Here is a 19,653-nt window from a genome sequence, read left to right as displayed (position 1 = left end):
AGGTTTCTAAGTCCCGGAATCATTTTTGTCATTCTTCGCTGCACCGACTCTAGTGAATCTATATCCATTTTATAATAGGGGCACCAGAACTGAACCGCATAATCGAGGTGCGGCCTGACTACCGCAAGATATAGTTGCAATAAGACCTCTGCAAATTACCGGCCGATCAGTTTGACGTCAGTAGTGGGGAAATTTCTTGAATCAATTATAGCAGATACCATCCGATCGCATCTAGAGAAAAGCAAATTAATCTACGACTCTCAACATGGGTTTACAAAGGGAAAATCTTGTCTAACAAATCTGCTAACGTTTTTTAGGAAAGTCTTCGAGGTAGTAGATAATGACGAAAATTACGATGTTATTTACTTAGACATTAGCAAAGAATTTGACAGAGTACCGCATCAGAGGCTTCTGAGAAAAATTAAGGCTCATGGTATCGAGGGGAAGTTTTAAATTGGATAAAATCATGGCTCACCGATAGAACGCAGAGGGTCAGCGTAGATGATGTTAAATCTGAGTGGGGCCGTGTAACCAGTGGGGTTCCCCAGGGGTCAGTACTAGGCCCACTCTTGTTCATAATCTACATAAACGATCTAGATACTGGGATCAGCAGTGACATAAGCAAGTTTGCGGATGACACCAAAATAGGGCGGCAAATTAATTCAGGGCAGGATGCAAATGCATTACAGGAGGATCTAAATAAACTGCAGGGGTGGTCTGAAAAATGGCAAATGAAATTCATCACCAGCAAGTGCAGCGTACTTAATATTGGAAGAACAAATACTTATAATGTATACAGCCTTAACATCAACCTAGAGAAGTCGACTTGTGAAAGAGACCTAGGGGTGCTTGTAAGCGGACCTACCGCCTAGAAAACAGTGCGTTAATGTTCGAAATAAGGCAAACAGAGTATTGGGTTTTATATCTAGAAGTGTAAGTAACAAGAGTGCAGAGGTCTTATTGCAACTATATCTTGCGCTAGTCAGGCCGCACCTCGATTATGCGGTTCAGTTCTGGTGCCCTATTATAGAATGGCTATAAATTCACTAGAGTCGGTGCAGCGAAGAATGACAAAAATGATTCCGGGACTTAGAAACCTTCCATATCAAGATAGGTTAAAGAAACTTAACTTGCATTCCCTAGAAAGACGAAGAGTGCGGGGAGATATGATAGAAGTATTTAAGTGGGTGAAAGGAATCAATAAAGGGGATATAGATAAAGTTCTTATAATATCCGAGCAGGATAGGACTCGGAGCAACGGATTCAAGTTAGATAAGTTTAGGTTTAGGAGGGAGATAGGAAGAAACTGGTTCACAAATAGGGTGGTGGAAGAGTGGAACAAGCTTAGCAACTTTGTAGTAAGTGCTGGAACGCTGGAAAGTTTTAAAAGGAGCCTAGATAGATTCATGGATGATAGAGAGTGGTAGTAACTCTCGACAGGAGCTGTCATGCACAGGCTAACCGGCCTATTGCAGACTCCTTATTTTCTTATGTTCTTATCTATCGCACTGTGTTGGCGACAAGAACGTGTCTCTGAATTAGACTGTTACCCGGAGACTGACGAGGAAAGCTGAGGTCAACCAATCTCTCTTCTTTACTGTTATAATTTATATTACGTTTGTCTAATACTGTACACTGGCTCCGTCATGCTTGCTCGCCAGTGCCAGAATCTCCTCAGTGTTGACTCCTGTTATTATATGCAGAGAATAAATATCTAACATGTGGCTAATCCGTGTGGTGTATTACTGCACATAGACAAAAGAACACCACGAGGTTTTAAGGCACTAATGAACATATTCTTTCACAAATACTCATAAATCTCTCTCTCTCTCTCTCTCTCTCTCTCTCTCTCTCTCATATCATCAGCCACCTGGCCGATTATCACCAGTTATTCCTCTAAGCGGAACGGCAGCAAGTAAACAACACGAGGGGGAGCAGCTGGTGTAACATGCACACCCTGTGGTCACGGCTTGTGTGTGTGTGTGGGGGGGGAGTCGCTTCATCTCTCCTGGCCTCCCTCCCTCCCTTCCTCACCTTCGCATCCTTGACTCACCCTACCTTCTTTACTTCATTTCCCTTCCCCTCTCCTTGCCTCATCCTCCCCTCCCTGTCCTCCCTCTCCTCCCTGTCACACCATATCCTCCCTGCCAAACCCTATCCTCCCTGCTTCACCCCCTCCTTCCCTTGCCATACCCTCCTCTCCCTTCCCCATCCTCACCTTCCTGCCTCATCCTCCCCTGACTGCCTCCATGCCTCACTTTCCCTCCACCTGAGACGTGAGGGAAGCGATCAACGGTAACAAGTCACGGGGTCAGCCTTTTGTCACGACCATTCCCAGACCCGTTATCTCTATCACACCCTCACCACACCCATGACACACACACCACACCCATGACACACACTCACCACACCAATGACACACACTCACCACACCAATGACACACACTCATCACACCCATGACACACTCACCACACCCATGACACCCCTCACCACACACCACACACACACACACCACACCCGACACACCTCACCACCTCACACACACTCACCACACCAATGACACACCATGCACCACACACACCACCACACCACACCCACACACCATGACACACACTCACCACACCCATGACACGCACCCCTTGTTACCCATGACACACACCACACCATGACACACCGAGACACACACTCACACACCCATGACACACTCCCACACCCATGACACACTCTCCACCACACCATGACACCCACACACCCACACCCACCACGACCACACCCTCACCCACCCGACACACACACCACACCACGACACACTCACCACACCCACACACTCACCACACCAATGACACCCCTCACCACCCCACCACCCATGACACACCCTTACCACACCCTCTCACCACACCCATGACACACCACTCACCACACCATGACACACTCTCACCACACCCTCACCACACCACACACTCCCACCACCTGACACACCCCTCACCACACCCTCACCACACCCACTTGACACACCTCCTACACCAACACCCTGTCACACACCCACCCTCAGACCCACACACTCACACACACCACCCGACACCTCACCACACCCATGAACACACTCACCACACCATGACACACACACCCACACCCATGACACACACACACCCACACACTGACACACACTCACCACACACCATGACACACACTCACCACACCACACTGACACACCCTCACCACACCCATGACACACTCACCACACTCATGACACACACTCCCACCACCCACGACCCACACACTTCACCACACACGACAACTTCACCACTGACACACTTGACACCACACTCACCACACCATGACACACTCATCACACCCATGACACACCTCATCACACCACCACTCTCATGGCACACTCACCACACCCACATCCACACCCGACAACCACCACAACACGACACACACTCACGACACCCACACAACTTCCCACCACAACTTCACACAACTCACGACACTCATCACACTCGACAACACTCTACACCACACTCACCACACCCAACAACTCACCACACCCACGACAACTTCACCACACCCACGACAACTTCACCATACTCATGACACACACTCACCACACCCACGACAACTTCACCACACCCACGACAACTTCACCATACTCATGACACACACTCACCACACCCACGACAACTTCACCACACTCATGACACACTCTATCTCTCTTCGTATCTCTGTCACTCATCACTTAAAACAAAAGTTCAACTCTCTCTTATCTTTCTTTCGTTTCTTTCTGGGTCACTGCACGAGTTTCTCTTATTTGTATCACTGCTTCTGTGTTTGTGTGGGTGTGTGTGTGGGTGTGTGGGTGTGTGTGTGTGTGTGGGTGTCTGTGTTCTATCTTTTGGCGTGCCTCTCACTACACACTCTCCTGGTCGGCAAAAATAAGTAGCACCCACAAGTTAACCTTACATAATTATAATTCATGCACATACATACATACATACATACATACATACATACATACATACATACATATACAACATCAATACATACATATACACAGCTGAACATATGCCTCATCCATTGTGGTGTTACACGTTACACGCTTCCTTTGTCTCATGTTCGTTTACTCACAGATCTGCATTTCCATTCATACATAACCTGTACAAATACCCCCCTCCACACACACACACACACACACACACACACACTGTCACAACAATCAGCAGCTGAAGCTAATTTCATTTCGGTATCTCCCTCCAGACACACGGAACCAGACTGACGTTGATGGTGGTACTACTGGTGGGTGTGGTCACAACAGCACCCTCAGATTCAGACCAAGAGGGCGTGAGCGTACTACAGCAGGAACAGCAGCTGCACGAGGGAGAAGAAGCTGCTCTTGGTAGTAACAGAGAAGAGAAAGGTGCTTCACTCTCCCTCTGTTATTTTAATATTTAGTTTTTAGCGTTGTCTTCTTTCTACGTTATTTAATCTCTTATCTACATCAAATCTTTGAGCTTCTTTGGTTAACCTTCGACTTCCGTGCTTCATCTTCAACTTCTACGTTATTTCCCACAAGTTAAAAAAGATGGTCTTCAAATTATGCTCAATATTAAATTCGCCAGACCCCCTGAGACTACCAATGTCTTCTTTAAGTTTCAAGAAATTCTTTACACTTGTAAAATAGACACGGAGCGTGTGTTATCACATTATTCAGGAAATTCATTATTCGAGAACTATAATGACAAAACAAAAAATACAAAACATAACACCACAAAAACTGTGTAATGCATCGTACCTGAACCCCAAGTCGATTTGATATAACAGAATGCATAAATCAATTTGTTAGAACGCTGACCCATTATCACTTTACTTCATATATATCACCTATTTGTTAACTAATATGTTCATAAATTTTTTTCTCTTACTCCATGCGTTCGCTTTTTTACTGTATATAATAAGGTGTTGTTGACGTTGTATAATATACTGTATAATGTTATTACTGCGCTTCAACAACTAAGATCTTTAAGCACGTAACGAGATTAATAATTACACCAGTCTTTCAACAATTAAAATCGTACAAAAGAAATAACTCTCTCGTAACCTTAGCATTTATCTCAACCCTTGGAGCGCTTGGTTGGGGTACTCAATGCCGCTACCCATGCACCTTCACACCTCCTTGTTTACTTATAGTTTTCCTCGCATAATGTATCATCGTTTTTCTCGTGCAGTGTTTTTGGTGCTGTTGAAGATCCAGCCAGACATGTGCGTCACGTCAGACACCACCCACACGATGGGCACGTGTCTCCCGTCCAAGGACTGCACCAGGAACGGGGGGACGTCCTCCGGAACCTGCGCTAAAGGCTACGGCGCCTGCTGTATAGGTCAGTTCAGCTCCCCTCCAGGTCTTGTCTGACTTTCTGTCTTGACTTATGTTTTTTCCTTAGTTATTTTTTTCTTATATTATTTCCATGATTATTCATTACTTTGTCTATATATTTATTTAATGTTCTCTTTACTATCATCTATTTTGTAAGGGCAGTTTCTGAATTTTCTGGCAAAACGTCGCTGTGATATCTGTAAGGTCCAGCTCCAAACGTTGATATCATATCTACGGGATCTGTCACCTTATGTATAAGTTTCTTAAATTATTGTTGTAGCCACTTTGAAAACGGTGTGTTGTTATGAAACGTGGTCCAGTAGCTAGTGATATGTCCAGAAGAATACATTTGTCCTGCGTGAGTCATACCGCATGGAGTGTGTGAAGTCGTCACGGGATGGTGGACTAAGCCTCACTCTCCATAGTTAGGCAGTGAGGTGTTATTCAAAGATCACAGTGTAAAAAGGGAGACCTTGCAGTACATTACTCCTGTCCATTGAACTCACACCAAAGGTGAACGAGAGGAATTCTGTACATATGCAACATGTATTTTATTTTCATCTTGACATCTGCATTCACTTCATCATTGTCACACATCTTTGTTCCCGTGAACACAGATCTGAAGTTTTACCTATTTTTAATTTTTCATGAATACTTAACCCCGCATCATTTTCGGGAGGTGCAGAGTTCCGGGGCTCTATGAAAAAAGAACAAACATTTTGACTGACTGACGGACGGCATCTACTCCCCTATATTCCCGATCATGTCAAAGGGCCCGGCAGAGGAGTAAAAAGCCAGGCTCTAGAGCAGTGGTTCTTAAACTTTTTTGCATAAGTCCTAGATCCCACGCCCCCCCCCCCAACCCCCTGATGCAACCCTTAGTTATTATAGAGTGGGAGGGATGAGCAATCGTTTCAAGACGCGTTCGGTTCCTGACAAGACTTTTCTCTCTGGAGGGCGCTCCCCCCAGTTTAAGAACCACTGCTCTAGAGTCGTGACGGAGACTCAAACTAGGGCCCCATACGATATCTACTGGGTAAGGGCCTAAAATGGAAGACGGCTTACAAGATTTCCTGTGTGTATACCTAAAGATGCTCTAATAAAAGGATCTGGTTTGCCGTACAGTAGTCTTGGGATAAGAGGAATACGTTCTCGCAGCAGGCACTTGGCCTGAATAATTTACCTTATGATAATAAGGTAGGTATGCCTTTTGACTTGTGATTATGGCTTATGTGAACTGTATCCCATTTTCTGTATCCTGTAAACCATTTTCTGTATTCACTTAACTGATCTCCCTTGTGTAACCCGCGTGGTGGTACAGCGCAGCACACGTGCTCCCAGTCGTCAAACTACAACAACACATACTTCGTAAACCCCAGTTACAGCGGCACGGACACGGGTACAGACGGCGCCTGTACCCTCACCATCAACCGCGTCAACTCCAACATCTGCCAAATCCGCCTCGATTTCCTCAACTTCAACCTCTCGCAGCCAGACATCAACGGCAACTGCAACGATGATTTCCTGACGGTGACGCCCACCACCAGCACCGTCCCCAGGATCTGTGGCGACAATGACGACCAGCACAGTCAGTACCTCCTCCAACACTCAGTACCCCCTCCAACACTCAGTACCTCCCCCAACACTCAGTACCTCCTCCAACACTCAGTACCCCCTCCAACACTCAGTACCTCCTCCAACACTCAGCACCCCCTCCAACACTCAGTACCCCCTCCAACACTCAGTACCTCCTCCAACATTCAGTACCTAACCGTCTCCCTCACACTTTCAACTTACGTCGAAACTAGCCACCAATTTCTGTCGTCCAACCTCACCTCTCCACCCCCCACCTTCCAGCAGTCAACCTCCATTTTCTAACTTCCAACCTCTAATCATCAGCGTTTAATACCTAAACTACAGCTTCGAAATTCTGACTTCTATATTTAAATTATAAATGAACATCCAGCCTCGAAATTACTCTTGCAACAAGTAACGTCTAATTTTATTTATATTACAGCACAACTGACTTAAAAATTTGCTCACTGGTATTATGCATGGCAGAGGGTGAAGCCAACGGTGTAGTCCACATTGTACACACTCAACACACTCAACAAAAGTTTCTCGAACACCTGGACACCATGGATGTGAGAATGAGCAGAATGGGGCTTGTCATATCGGAATGGTTTCAGATTCTTCGTTCATTTTTCAGATGGCATAATGCTTATAGCGTTCGAGAAGTTTTTGGTGAGAGTATACATGGACCTTGACGGCAGGGAATTACACTAGCTAGGATGTGGTCGACAGTGTGAGTGGATTGTATAAGGCAGGGTATAACACTTCAATAGTGCAGGTGGACGCGGGCCATGCATGACAAGGTGTAGCAGGGTGTAACACTAGGTGTGGTCCACAGTGTACATGGACGTGGACCCGGCAGGTGGACCAATCAGGCTGACGGTGGATCTCTCGTCTGCCTCCACCATTCCCAGATCATGGGACATCAAGATCAGGCAGATCCCTTGTGACTCCGAGTACCAGGGTGAGTACCTCACACACACACACACACACACACACACACACACACACACACACACACACACTCTATAAATACGACTTTAGCACGATATCTGCTACAAGTATACAGGCGCATGTATAAACAAATGAATATCATTTCAAGTGTGTGTGTATGTATGTGTGTGTGTGTGTGTGTGTGTGTGTGTGTCCTACTACACACATGCACTCACAATTGTATTATTGACTATTGTATATCCACCAGGACATACATATACATGTATCCTCGTACATACACGCGCAAGTACGTACTGTATACCTGTAAAGATAAGTACACATACATCACGTGCACATGATGTACTGTAACACGAAGGTATACACAGAGGCGCATACAAGGCACTCAAAATACGCACACACATGTCTACAATTACGTATATTTCTGTACACATGTACAACTTTATTCACACAGTCACGCAAAATTATATATACAAAATACACACACATGTACAAATGCATACAAATGTACACATGTATACACTCACAAAGTATCATTCACCCATGAATCCACACGTCACAGATATTGGCCCCAATATACTGTACACACACACACCATTAACACCAACACAATACAGTATCAAGATATTTTAGATATTTTCAGAAGAGTTCAAATTTATAGTCATATTATTTTATTTCTGTATTATCAAAGAATTTTTAAGCAAAAAAGGTCGGTTTTCTGATGCTCTTCTGCTTGGCCTTTTCTCTCGATTTTACTTTGATTGTAACAGTCTAAACATATCGAGCTTGTTTACCGTTCACATACTAAAATCTTATGAGGATGTAAAGCGTTTCATCACGTTGCTCGTTTTATTCTTTCTAAAATCTCAAATGTATAATCATAATATATATGTACTTTTTTTTTACTTTTCTAGCGGTCAAATGTTCTTTTTACCCCACAAAGTATTATTATTTACCATCAATACCTGTGGCTAATGTTTTTTTTTTTCGAAAATTGTAAGCATTTAATTTTAGTTCCCTATTTTTCATGGTGCTCACTTGTTTCTCCTCTGGGCGTGGGTCAGCCCCTAGCGGGTGTCTGCAGTACTATACGGCCACTTCCGGTACCGTCAACAGCTTCAACTTCAACAATGCTGCACCGACGCCACCCGAAGGTCAGTCACCCATTAGTCAACATATTGTAGCCCATTAATCATAACAGGTTGTGCCGCCCATAAATCAAGGTTGTGCCGCCCATTAATCCAGAGGTTGTGCCGCCCATTAATCAAAAGAGGTTGTGCCGCCCGTTAATCAAAACAAGTTGTGCCGCCCATTAATCAAAACAAATTGTGCCGCCCATTAATCAAAACAGGTTATGCCGCCCATTAGTTAACAAAGACATCTTTCATCTGTTTACATAATTTGTTTGAAACTTTTCCTATCCAGTAAATGGCCCTTAATGAACTACCTAATGTATTAAATCCTTCTAACAGCCGGTGTTTGTGTGTTTTCCTATAGTAGTACCCGATCGAGTGTCTACTTGGGCCACTGCTCATCTTACAGTACACACCCACTCCAGTCCATACGCCCTTACACTAACATCTCGTACTGAATGAGAGAGTTTAATTATCTAAGGAGATTACTGTGGTCGATCTCCTATTGAACCTCTCGACTATGTACTCCAGGCACTTGATGATTCCAAAATCAGTCATGGTTGTTGCAGTGGACAGTCGTACATGAGGCAGAGACCGAGTCGCCCACCTGGGGCTGCTGTGCTTCAGGGAACTGGACGTACTCCCATTACATAAAGTTAAACTTGAATACCCTTCAAAACCTCCAACGCGAAGTCCGCACTTTGTCGGTATATAAACTGGTGGTAGTGATCCTCATGTAGAGTGAAGCAATACCAGGGATTGGTGCACCGATGAATAACAGGTTGTTGTAAGAACCAATAATGCACCAAAGAAACTAGCGATACATCTTACAACCACTGGAGAGCAAAAACTGCATAACTCTGCGCTCGGCATAAGTTTGTTTCACATCCAGAATATGCACTGCTCTCCGGGATGACCTCTCCCCTATCGTATCTTATGGTACAGTAGAAGGAGCTCGATCGACGTCACATTCACCCTGGCTGTTTCGTTTTGAAAATCAGCAATATATCAATAACGATCATACCAGAACATGACTCGAATGTGGATCAATTTTTCACAACATGAACCACTGTGGAAATCAACTCCTCTGACCAGCAGACGGGTCTTGACTCTACACAAAATATCTCATGACTCTTAATTCTCCTATGCGGTTAGGTAGAATAACAACTAATAATATATATACTCGGGCTGACAAATATAATCCTTATCTGTGTCTCACCACTATAATTCATGTTACAGTGTACATAGATAGACTGACCCTCCCTCCCTACCATAGGTACCCGTCAGCTGGCCAACCTGGACTACGGGGTGTGTATAGAGATGGCGCCCGGTTACTGCGGCATCATCTGGGAACGTAACACCACGGCCGGCAACTACAGCTTCAGCGTCAGTGGTAACGCTGATGCTTTGGACCCCGCTATTGCCGGTGAGTAAACGACACCGACACACTCGACCCCACCAGTATCTGTGCCACACTGTTTAACACTAGTTAGTCGACACCACTGACAAGTATCTAAAACTAGTGCCACACAGACACTTGCAGTACTGCAATATCTAACAGCAATGCCACACCTACAGGTATGCCAGACGCAGGGCAGGTGGGAGGGAACTGCACCACCGACTACGTCATGATACCCGGCGGCATGACCGACACAGGAATCAATGCTGACAGATACTGCGGCCTCGGCTTCCCTAACTCCGTGACGTGTGAGTCCTGTAACACTTGTTCCCCCCTCACACCTTTACCTTACTCCTGCTGACAAGGGAACTGTCAGCCTTACTGTGTGATTCCAATGCTCTAACATGAAACCGTAATATTTAGTAAGGTACTTCATTATCCTCTGTCTTCTACCATAAATTATATTTTATACTTCAGTATTGGAGTAGCACCGCTGTTACCCAAGTAAGTCTTACTTGAGTTTCAGTGATCAGAAACAACAGCAGACACATCACTAATATAGTGTGACCGTCACTACACAAAAGTCAACTCTGTCTTTACATATATTTCAGCTACGATGAAGCCCTTCACGCTGTACGTCCACCAGAACGAAGCGGAGGTCCCTAACGACTTCGGTAACCGTGGCTTTAGTCTCAACTACCGCCAGATCACCAACTGCTAGCACCTCCTCCACTACCAGGTTATGGCACCTCTTGTCCCAGGCACACCGGTATGCTACATGACTTCACACGCTTTCCCATGAAGATGCCAGGTCAATTCCACGTCTCTACAGGTTGTTGGGAGTCCTGAGGTTAAACTGCAACATCTCACAAACGACTTGGTCTCACCAGCTTGACCTTTTCACGGTAGCTTATCATATACCACGACGTGATGTTATCTTTAAACCATAGAAGGTCACGCTATACTCTCAGGCCTGCCTTCATCACCTCTCATATTTTAACCATATCTCTAGTCACGTCATATGACTGTACAGTCAGTCATTAGAGGTGATGTATGGATGTCTGGTGACACCAAACAACCTCAACACAACATACCTGTTATTACGTGACTACTGACCTGGCCTGACTTATATGGTTGTACTGATACCTTACAAAACATTAATATATGACCAATAATTTATATCTACCTGTTATTCATTTACTTTCAGTAGTTTATCTTAGTATTGTTTTGTTACTAGTTTTATTTTTGAGTTGTTATTCACACAGCTGGACTGTTTGTTTTGTTAATCCAATGTATTAATATATTTATTATAATAAACGTTATATAAATATTATTCACGTATCTTTCCACTGATCTAAAGACTATGTGACAAAGAAGTGTCAGGAATAACCTAACCTAACCACCCTCCTCCCCACATCCACCATGCTGCATACCGTGTGTGTGTGTGGAGGACAGTCCCCCTGATTGTAAGTAAACACCAACACTTCCCAAAACCCTTGGAGCAGAACTATCTTGGTACACAGACGGTGTGACCATCCATATCCACCGCTTGTACCGGGAGGCGTGAAATTCCCTTTTAAACTGTCGGTCTTGTTGATTATACAAACTTATGATTATAGACAGACACACCGACCACTGTAACGCTCTCCCATCTGTACCTCGAATGATGGTTTTCCTGGCATAACCTCGATTCCAGTTCTTTTCACGGTTCTTACACACGGTTCTTACACCTTCGCATACAACCCACATCTATTTCTGTCTCATTAATACATACATCAATAATTAATGGTGATATAAACACCAAGAAAGAGGGCGGTGGAGACCTAGAGAGCAGCGCCACCACCAGTCGTCCTGGGTTAGTTCTACTGGGTACACTCGATTGTTCCCAAGCTACTGTAGGATTCCATTCAGGCGTGACTGATACACACTCGTAATTCATATAGTTAAATCTAACGTATAAAAGGGAAATTTGGTTCAGTTGTTGGAGATTACCCTCCAACTATAAACAGGATTGATTTGTTCCTGACCCGAGGGCGGCTCTACTCCCCAAACACTATAATTATATACCTCATTCTCTCCGTAACTCTAAGGCTTGGCCCACTCTCCCTTCACCACAAAATTTATTTAGTTCGGTTTCTGCCAAAGGTGTGGTTGTTCTCGCCCGCCCACCGCTGTGTAGGCCAGACACTGACAGTGCTGTGTGGCTGGTGGCAACTCGAGGGCGGGTCATAGTGAAGCTGCCTCACTTCCCCTGAGCCTAAACTTTGTAACCCTTTATCGTCTCACGTGTCTCCAGTCAAGATATATAAAGTAAACCTTCCACCGCCTAAAACAACTCTTTAATAATTCCTGGTATTTACGACATCTGTCCGTGACTGTAAAACTATTTGTAAACAAAGCGAAAAAAAAGTCTCCCGTCCTTTTGTGGGAATTATTTCACTGAATAAGTTGGGTGCTCTATCTGAGGCCTCACACACACATATGGATAAGCTTTCAAAGAGACACCATTTGAAAATATACATTATACACACCCATACACGCCATTTTTGCCAAGTAACGTGAAATTCTGTTTAATACTGGTAATGTGTTTAGATGTGTTATGGAGATATTTGTCCGGTGTTTGAATGCGTGACGTGTAATTATGACTATGGCGCAGCATCTCACTCACACACGACCCCTATCCATCATCCAACCCATCTGACTATTATAACCTGAGTCCCCCCACACACACACACACACACACACTGTACACATAAGAGCATAATGTTCACTGATGCCTGGCAGTTCAAGTTAAGGTTCAGAAACAAGTATACCCAAAGAACCACCAGAAAAAGCAATCCAGGAATCACAAAGCCTTAACACAAGGACCATAACAATAAATAAACAACAAAATAAAGTAAAAAATCAAGCAAGGCCAACAAAATGATAATGTTCCGAAAAAATTACAAAATATAACCCAAAGACCACGACAAATAAATATTATATATCAAGAACCACAAAAATACGATGATAATAACAATAATAATAATATTCCAAATATCTACCAGTAAAATAATAATAATAATAATAATAATAATAATAATAATAATAATAATAATAATAATAACCATCACACCTGCCAGTTATCATTCGCCTTGTCACTGCAGGCAATTAGTGGGCGAGACTGGTGGAGGTTTTTTCATTGCGATTTATACCGCACTTATAAGAGTTTAACCAAGGTATTTCTGTTGTTCCCTTGGACCCCTGAACCGATATGGAAAGGTGGCGGAAGTGAGAGCCCATTTCCCTAAGGTGGGGGGGGGGGAGGATAGAGAAAAGTTCACATTTTTTCCTGCTTCTTGTTGGACCAAAATTTCTATAGATAGGTAGTCTAATCGAGAAAGGAATGAAAACTATGGGCAAGTTTCTTTACGCCATTTGCCTCTGTCTAACCAGCAGTAATTGGGAACCTGGATGTTAATCGATTTGCGGATTGTGTTCCGGGGTAATGGTCAACCAGTGCAGTTGGCGAGTTATCAGTCTTCTCGGACTATTCCTTGACACTGGTTCATGCAACTCATTAACTTATTGTGTTGGCACCGACTCTATTCAGAGATAGTGAAGAAAATAAATTAAGTGAGATAGTAGTGACTAGTAACGATGTTAGTAAGCAAATAGACAAACTAAAGCCTAATAAGTCACCTGGTCCCGATGAGATATTTGCCAGAGTATTAAAGGAATGCAAGGAAGAGCTTAGTATGCCCTTAGCAAAGTTGTTTAACATGTCATTAAAAACAGGTGTCGTACCAGAATCCTGGAGGATAGCGAATGTAATACCGATTTTCAAGAAGGGGGATAGATCACTATCCTCTAACTACCGCCCAATCAGTCTAACATCAATAGTAGGCATATTACTGGAAGCAATCATTTCAAACTCTATTCGAAATCACCTGGAGAAGCACTGATTGATCAATGATTCCCAGCATGGCTTCACAAGCGGACGTTCTTGCCTAACTAATCTATTAACATTCTTTTCATCAGTTTTCGAATGGGTGGACGAGGGGCACAATTATGATGTGGTATATCTCGACTTTAGCAAAGCCTTCGACAGAGTCCCCCACGAAAGACTAATTAGAGAGGTAGAAGCTCATGGCATCAAAGGTGACATCCTTAAATGGATTAGGGCGTGGTTACAGGACAGGAAACAGCGAGTGAGCATTAACGGCACTAAGTCCCATTGGAGCAACGTCACAAGTGGAGTTCCCCAAGGCTCAGTACTTGGACCATTATTATTTATTATATACATAAACGACATAGATATCGGCATTGACAGCAACATAAGTAAATTTGCTGATGACACTAAAATAGGACGTGTTATCAAATCTGACGAGGACTCGGCAAAACTACAGGAAGATCTAAACAAATTTTTCGAATGGTCTGAAAAATGGCAGATGAAATTCAACGTCGACAAATGTAAAGTACTCAGTATAGGAGATGTAAACAGGGAAACCAGATACCAGATGAACAACGATGCCATAGAGAAATCCGACTGCGAGAGAGATTTAGGAGTAATGATAAGTAGGAACCTTAAGCCAAGTAAACAATGTGTTTTTGCTCGTAAAAAGGCTAATAAAGTACTTGGGTTCATACAAAGGAGTGTTAGTTACAAGACTAGCGAGGTCATCCTAAAACTGTATCTTGCTCTTGTGAGACCACACCTGGGTTACGCAGTTCAGTTCTGGTCACCGTATTACAGAATGGATATAGAATCCTTGGAAAGAATTCAGAGGAGAATGACAAGACTAATCCCGGGCATTAGGAACCTTGAGTATAGAGACGTAGAGCGAGGGGCGACCTGATAGAGGTGTATAAGTGGAAGGCAGGGCTAAACAAAGGGGACATTACAAAGGTACTCAAACTATCCAACCAGGAGCGAACTCGTAACAATGGTTTTAAATTAGACAAATTTAGATTTAGGCGTGAAATAGGTAAACACTGGTTTGGAAACAGAGTAGTGGATGAATGGAACAAGTTACCAAATATCATCATTAACTCGAATACGCTGAATTGCTTCAAACATAGGTTGGATGCTCATATGAGCAATAGGGGTTGGGTGTAAACGGGACTGCCCAGTATGGGCCAATAGGCCCGCTGCAGTTTCCTCCATTCTTATGTTCTTATGTACACCTTAAACAAATTCACGCCTAGGTGGCCCTTGGACCGGCCATCCTGGACCACGAGATGCAACCATTATTAGTATTATGTATTCCTGAAGTTGTGTATGATAAAACTGGTGGTCAGTGTTTTACCACTCACGTGGACCAAGGATGTCTTTCTCCATATACACAACTTAAAAAAACAAAAACAATCTGACACGAGTATTCTCTATTCTTTCGTAGTTGCAGCTGAGGAAGACACGGTGTTTATAATAACAGGACTGAGGGGAGGCAAGTCAACTTCTCATGCCTATACAGTGTCCGATAAAACCTACTAAATGATTCAAGTTCCACTGACCATGTCGTAGTTTTTATTTAAACGTAATTATTTCGCTTAGAAAATAATATCGTTTGTAAATACTTATATTATTGATTTTGTTTGTTGTTATTGATGGTTTGATGAGCCTCTACAATATACGTGAGCACATTAGTTTAAGCTACTTAAGTAAACACTGCGAGTCTATGTTTACCCGAGCGACACAAGCTGTGTGTCCGTCACCTGTGTCCGTCCACCTCACCTGGAACAATGCTCTCACGTGAGGGATGACGCTCCATCGCCCTAGTTTTTACTGTTACATAAAATTCAATCTAAAACGTTTTACCTCGTCAAAAACTGGTTCCTCACCTCCTTCAAGTCACACTTGTCTCTTTTCACTTTCTCTTTTCTACAGCTACTCTTATGATTATTGCGGCAATATCTTCAATGTAACCCACAACCCACTGCAGTCTTCCTCGCGTCTCTCTGTGTGAGTGTCTTTGTGTGAAACTCCTTTATCATTTACCTCTGTTATTTATCGCTATTCTTTAAAGACTTCCCCGCCTCTCACGCCTTCCCATCCATCCTTCTAACTCTTTAAATGTAGGACAAAAAATTGAATCTTGTTAAGCTGAGCAGAGTCACTTGGTAGCTAATGTGTTCTTCAGAGCACCACAGTCATGTGTACCTTGTGTTTTACAATCTGGAGACATAGCAAAAAAAACAAAAACAATCCTACGCCGTTCCGATGCGCATCATATCTCGACAGAAATTAACCTACAACCCCGTGTTTGCAGAAGCAGCCTCGAGTGCTTGAGAGTGCACAATGCTTGCGGAAGTCAAGAGTCACTCTGTTTGCCTGCACCAGGTGGATGGCACTATCTTGACCCCAACACTGAACTAAATTCCTTCTCTTGTGTACCTTCCCCAGACAACACTACTCGCCGCCAGTTTCTCAAAACTGTTTGTTTGTGATTTTACCTCATATATGAGACTAACACACACCAATGATACTTCTCATCACACGTAACTATGCTGGAAAATTAAATCATTAATAAAATTGTATGAACATAAAATAACTTTACGATGGATTTATCTCTTCAATAAACAAGATAAGAATAAATTAGTGTAGACTGCAGCGTCACCATCGAGTGTCTACACTGACAATATAACAAACTATGAGTTACATGTTCACAGAGAGATACAACACAGGGGCTTGAACCTCTTTTATCTATATCACTTTATATAAAACTTTGACCTCGACCTGTGACCGTGACCTTTGAAAAACTTGCACCAAATTTACATCGTTTACGTCTTCGTTAGGTTAGGTGATGGTTAGGGAAGATCATAGGTCAGGTTGACAGCTGATGGTCAGAGTTTAACCTGACTTACCTTCACTAAAATCGGTAGTTCCTTTTTTTTCCGCCAACATAAACCTGATTGTAAGATTTCAACGAAAACACACACACACACACACACACACACACACACACACACACACACACACACACACACACACACACACACACACACACAGTACCCCACTGTCCTTCAGGAAGCAACTGTAATGAATCTACACATTATGTAAAAATACCGTGGAAATGGTTACACCTTACTTCAAGAAATATCCCTTACGCGCAAAAAACATCCATCAGTCAGAGCAGGACAAACTGGTATTGGCTTAAAAAAAAGGGAGAGGGGTTAGGTTATGTTATGTTACAGTAGGTTAGGTTAGGATACCAACTTGACCAGTGTGGTTTGCTTGATAACTTCTCTTGCTGACCGCACCTGACCATCAACACTTGCAACACGAACACAAGTATCACATGGGATGTAACCGATAGCGTCCTGATGATCGAGTTCTAGGCCAATCACGTATCAGCAGGGGCCCATAGGAGCGTCTCAAAGCAGCTGTGTCAGATCTTACGTGTGTTAAATGACTGAGTCTAACTTCATAATGGTTGGCCAGACGCTGTTTGCCTTGAATACACACTTGAGGGGTAAACTTACTGTACCAGAGTAAACAATTACACTCACAAATGGATGCACATACACAAATATGCACAGAACAATACATGCACACAAAGGTGCAGGCCTGTAAACCAAAAAACACACACACACACACGCAAAATGTGCAATTATGCAATTCAACACACACATATATTATACTGCACATGTACACCGAAACACACACACAGCATGTATACATATACATGACCACACAATCGAAATTATACTCACAACTCATACATATACATTCAGATACATATACTACACACCTACATACTGAAACACACACACACACACACACACACACACACACACACACACACACACACACACACACACACACACACACACACACACACACACACACACACACACACACACACACACAGACACACACACACACACACACACACCACTCTCACCTGAAAAAACGATTTCTATACATAGCTGGAGGCGCGGTTTTAAGGGATGCCATTAGGAGCAGCCTGCAGCACCCCAGAGCATATAAGAGCGACCTCTGGTGCGCCTCCGTCAGACCTACTTCTGCCTTAGTGACGTGTACACCTCCGCCACAACCTCACGACCATGATGAAGGTAAGCATCTCCTGCCTCAATACCTCGTCAGCAAGTTAGTTATAGGATACGAATACCTAAACACATTGAATTAAAGGTAAACGAGATTAATTGCTCCGTCGGCAGTTAATGGTAATGTATCTATTATAAACATATAATTGATGGTAAATGAGACTAAATCATTTCGTGAGTAAGTTATATCATTTATGCCCAAATTCTAAATGATTTACTTGAGCCTCATATCAACACGGAGCTACGACCCTAATTATGCCAACGAATCCAAAGGACAGGTCTCTAAATCAATTAATCGACTTTGAGGAAAACGTGACTAATCCTTCCGTTACCACGTTATGGGATACGTAAGTAAAAGGAATAATCAAACCTATGACTGAGACACTTTATTTAAACCCTTTGGTGTATGTATGTACCTAAATGAATTAATCAGGCTTGAGAATAACGTGCCCAGTTTTTTCGTCAGCTAGTTATGGAATACGTGTCTAAATCATTTACTCGAACATCAGAGAAAGTTCATCCAATTCCAGGAAGCAAAATAAAAGTTCAGAAAAAAGACCCGGTTTTCGCCTTTTCGAAGCTATACCAAGACCAAAGAAGCTAGGAACTAGAGGCCAGCCAGGCTCCAGCAGCTGGGAGTCTCAGGGATGTAAGGGAACTGTTCTCTGGCTGTACACCTGAGCCACTACACCTACTGTATGGAAAAAGTGTACACGTTTCTCAAGGAATACATATACAGTACAGGTACTTCTTTCATCGTGAGATTTAGAGAAGCCCGAGTCAATTTTTTATCATTATGAAGGAGGAAGTGTTGCCCTAATTATTCCACAGATAAATTAAGAAAAAAATGTGGGTAATTAATCTTCTAAGAATAATGTTAAGGGCAATGAATATAAATTTTTTAACCAAAAAATAAGAGGAAATACGGGAAATGGCATGTTAGATTGGCCGGATACAATACCATGTTAGGTTGGCCGAGATAATGAAGAAGTGAGCACAGTATAGTAGCCAGATGTTGCTGTGGTTGTAAGAAATATCCTATCCTAACCTAACCTAACCTAAACTGGTCTATTGTATCCCAACAATATACGACACACACACACACACACACACACACACACACACACACGCACGCACACACAGACACACACACACACACACACACACACCCACACAC

The 19,653-nt window shown here is 43.2% G+C and overlaps 1 protein-coding gene across 1 annotated transcript in view; it reads left to right on the top strand.

The window, feature by feature from the left end:
- The window catches only part of LOC121854541, a 31,868-nt gene that overhangs the window by 5,640 nt on the left and 6,575 nt on the right, over positions 1 to 19,653 (top strand). The window contains exons 2-10 of the mRNA XM_042349215.1: positions 4,259 to 4,418; positions 5,227 to 5,379; positions 6,697 to 6,963; positions 7,786 to 7,911; positions 8,963 to 9,052; positions 10,308 to 10,457; positions 10,610 to 10,738; positions 11,042 to 11,146; positions 11,235 to 11,335. Coding sequence (XP_042205149.1) covers positions 4,259 to 4,418; positions 5,227 to 5,379; positions 6,697 to 6,963; positions 7,786 to 7,911; positions 8,963 to 9,052; positions 10,308 to 10,457; positions 10,610 to 10,738; positions 11,042 to 11,146; positions 11,235 to 11,335 — 1,281 coding nt within the window. The remainder of the gene's footprint in view (positions 1 to 4,258; positions 4,419 to 5,226; positions 5,380 to 6,696; positions 6,964 to 7,785; positions 7,912 to 8,962; positions 9,053 to 10,307; positions 10,458 to 10,609; positions 10,739 to 11,041; positions 11,147 to 11,234; positions 11,336 to 19,653) is intronic.

The sequence above is a fragment of the Homarus americanus genome, unplaced genomic scaffold (assembly GCF_018991925.1).
Source record: "Homarus americanus isolate GMGI-L3 unplaced genomic scaffold, GMGI_Hamer_2.0 scaffold49658, whole genome shotgun sequence".
Taxonomy (NCBI): Eukaryota; Metazoa; Arthropoda; class Malacostraca; order Decapoda; family Nephropidae; genus Homarus; species Homarus americanus.
Note: the sequence above shows the minus strand (reverse complement) of the source record. Positions and strands in the feature narration are given on the sequence as shown.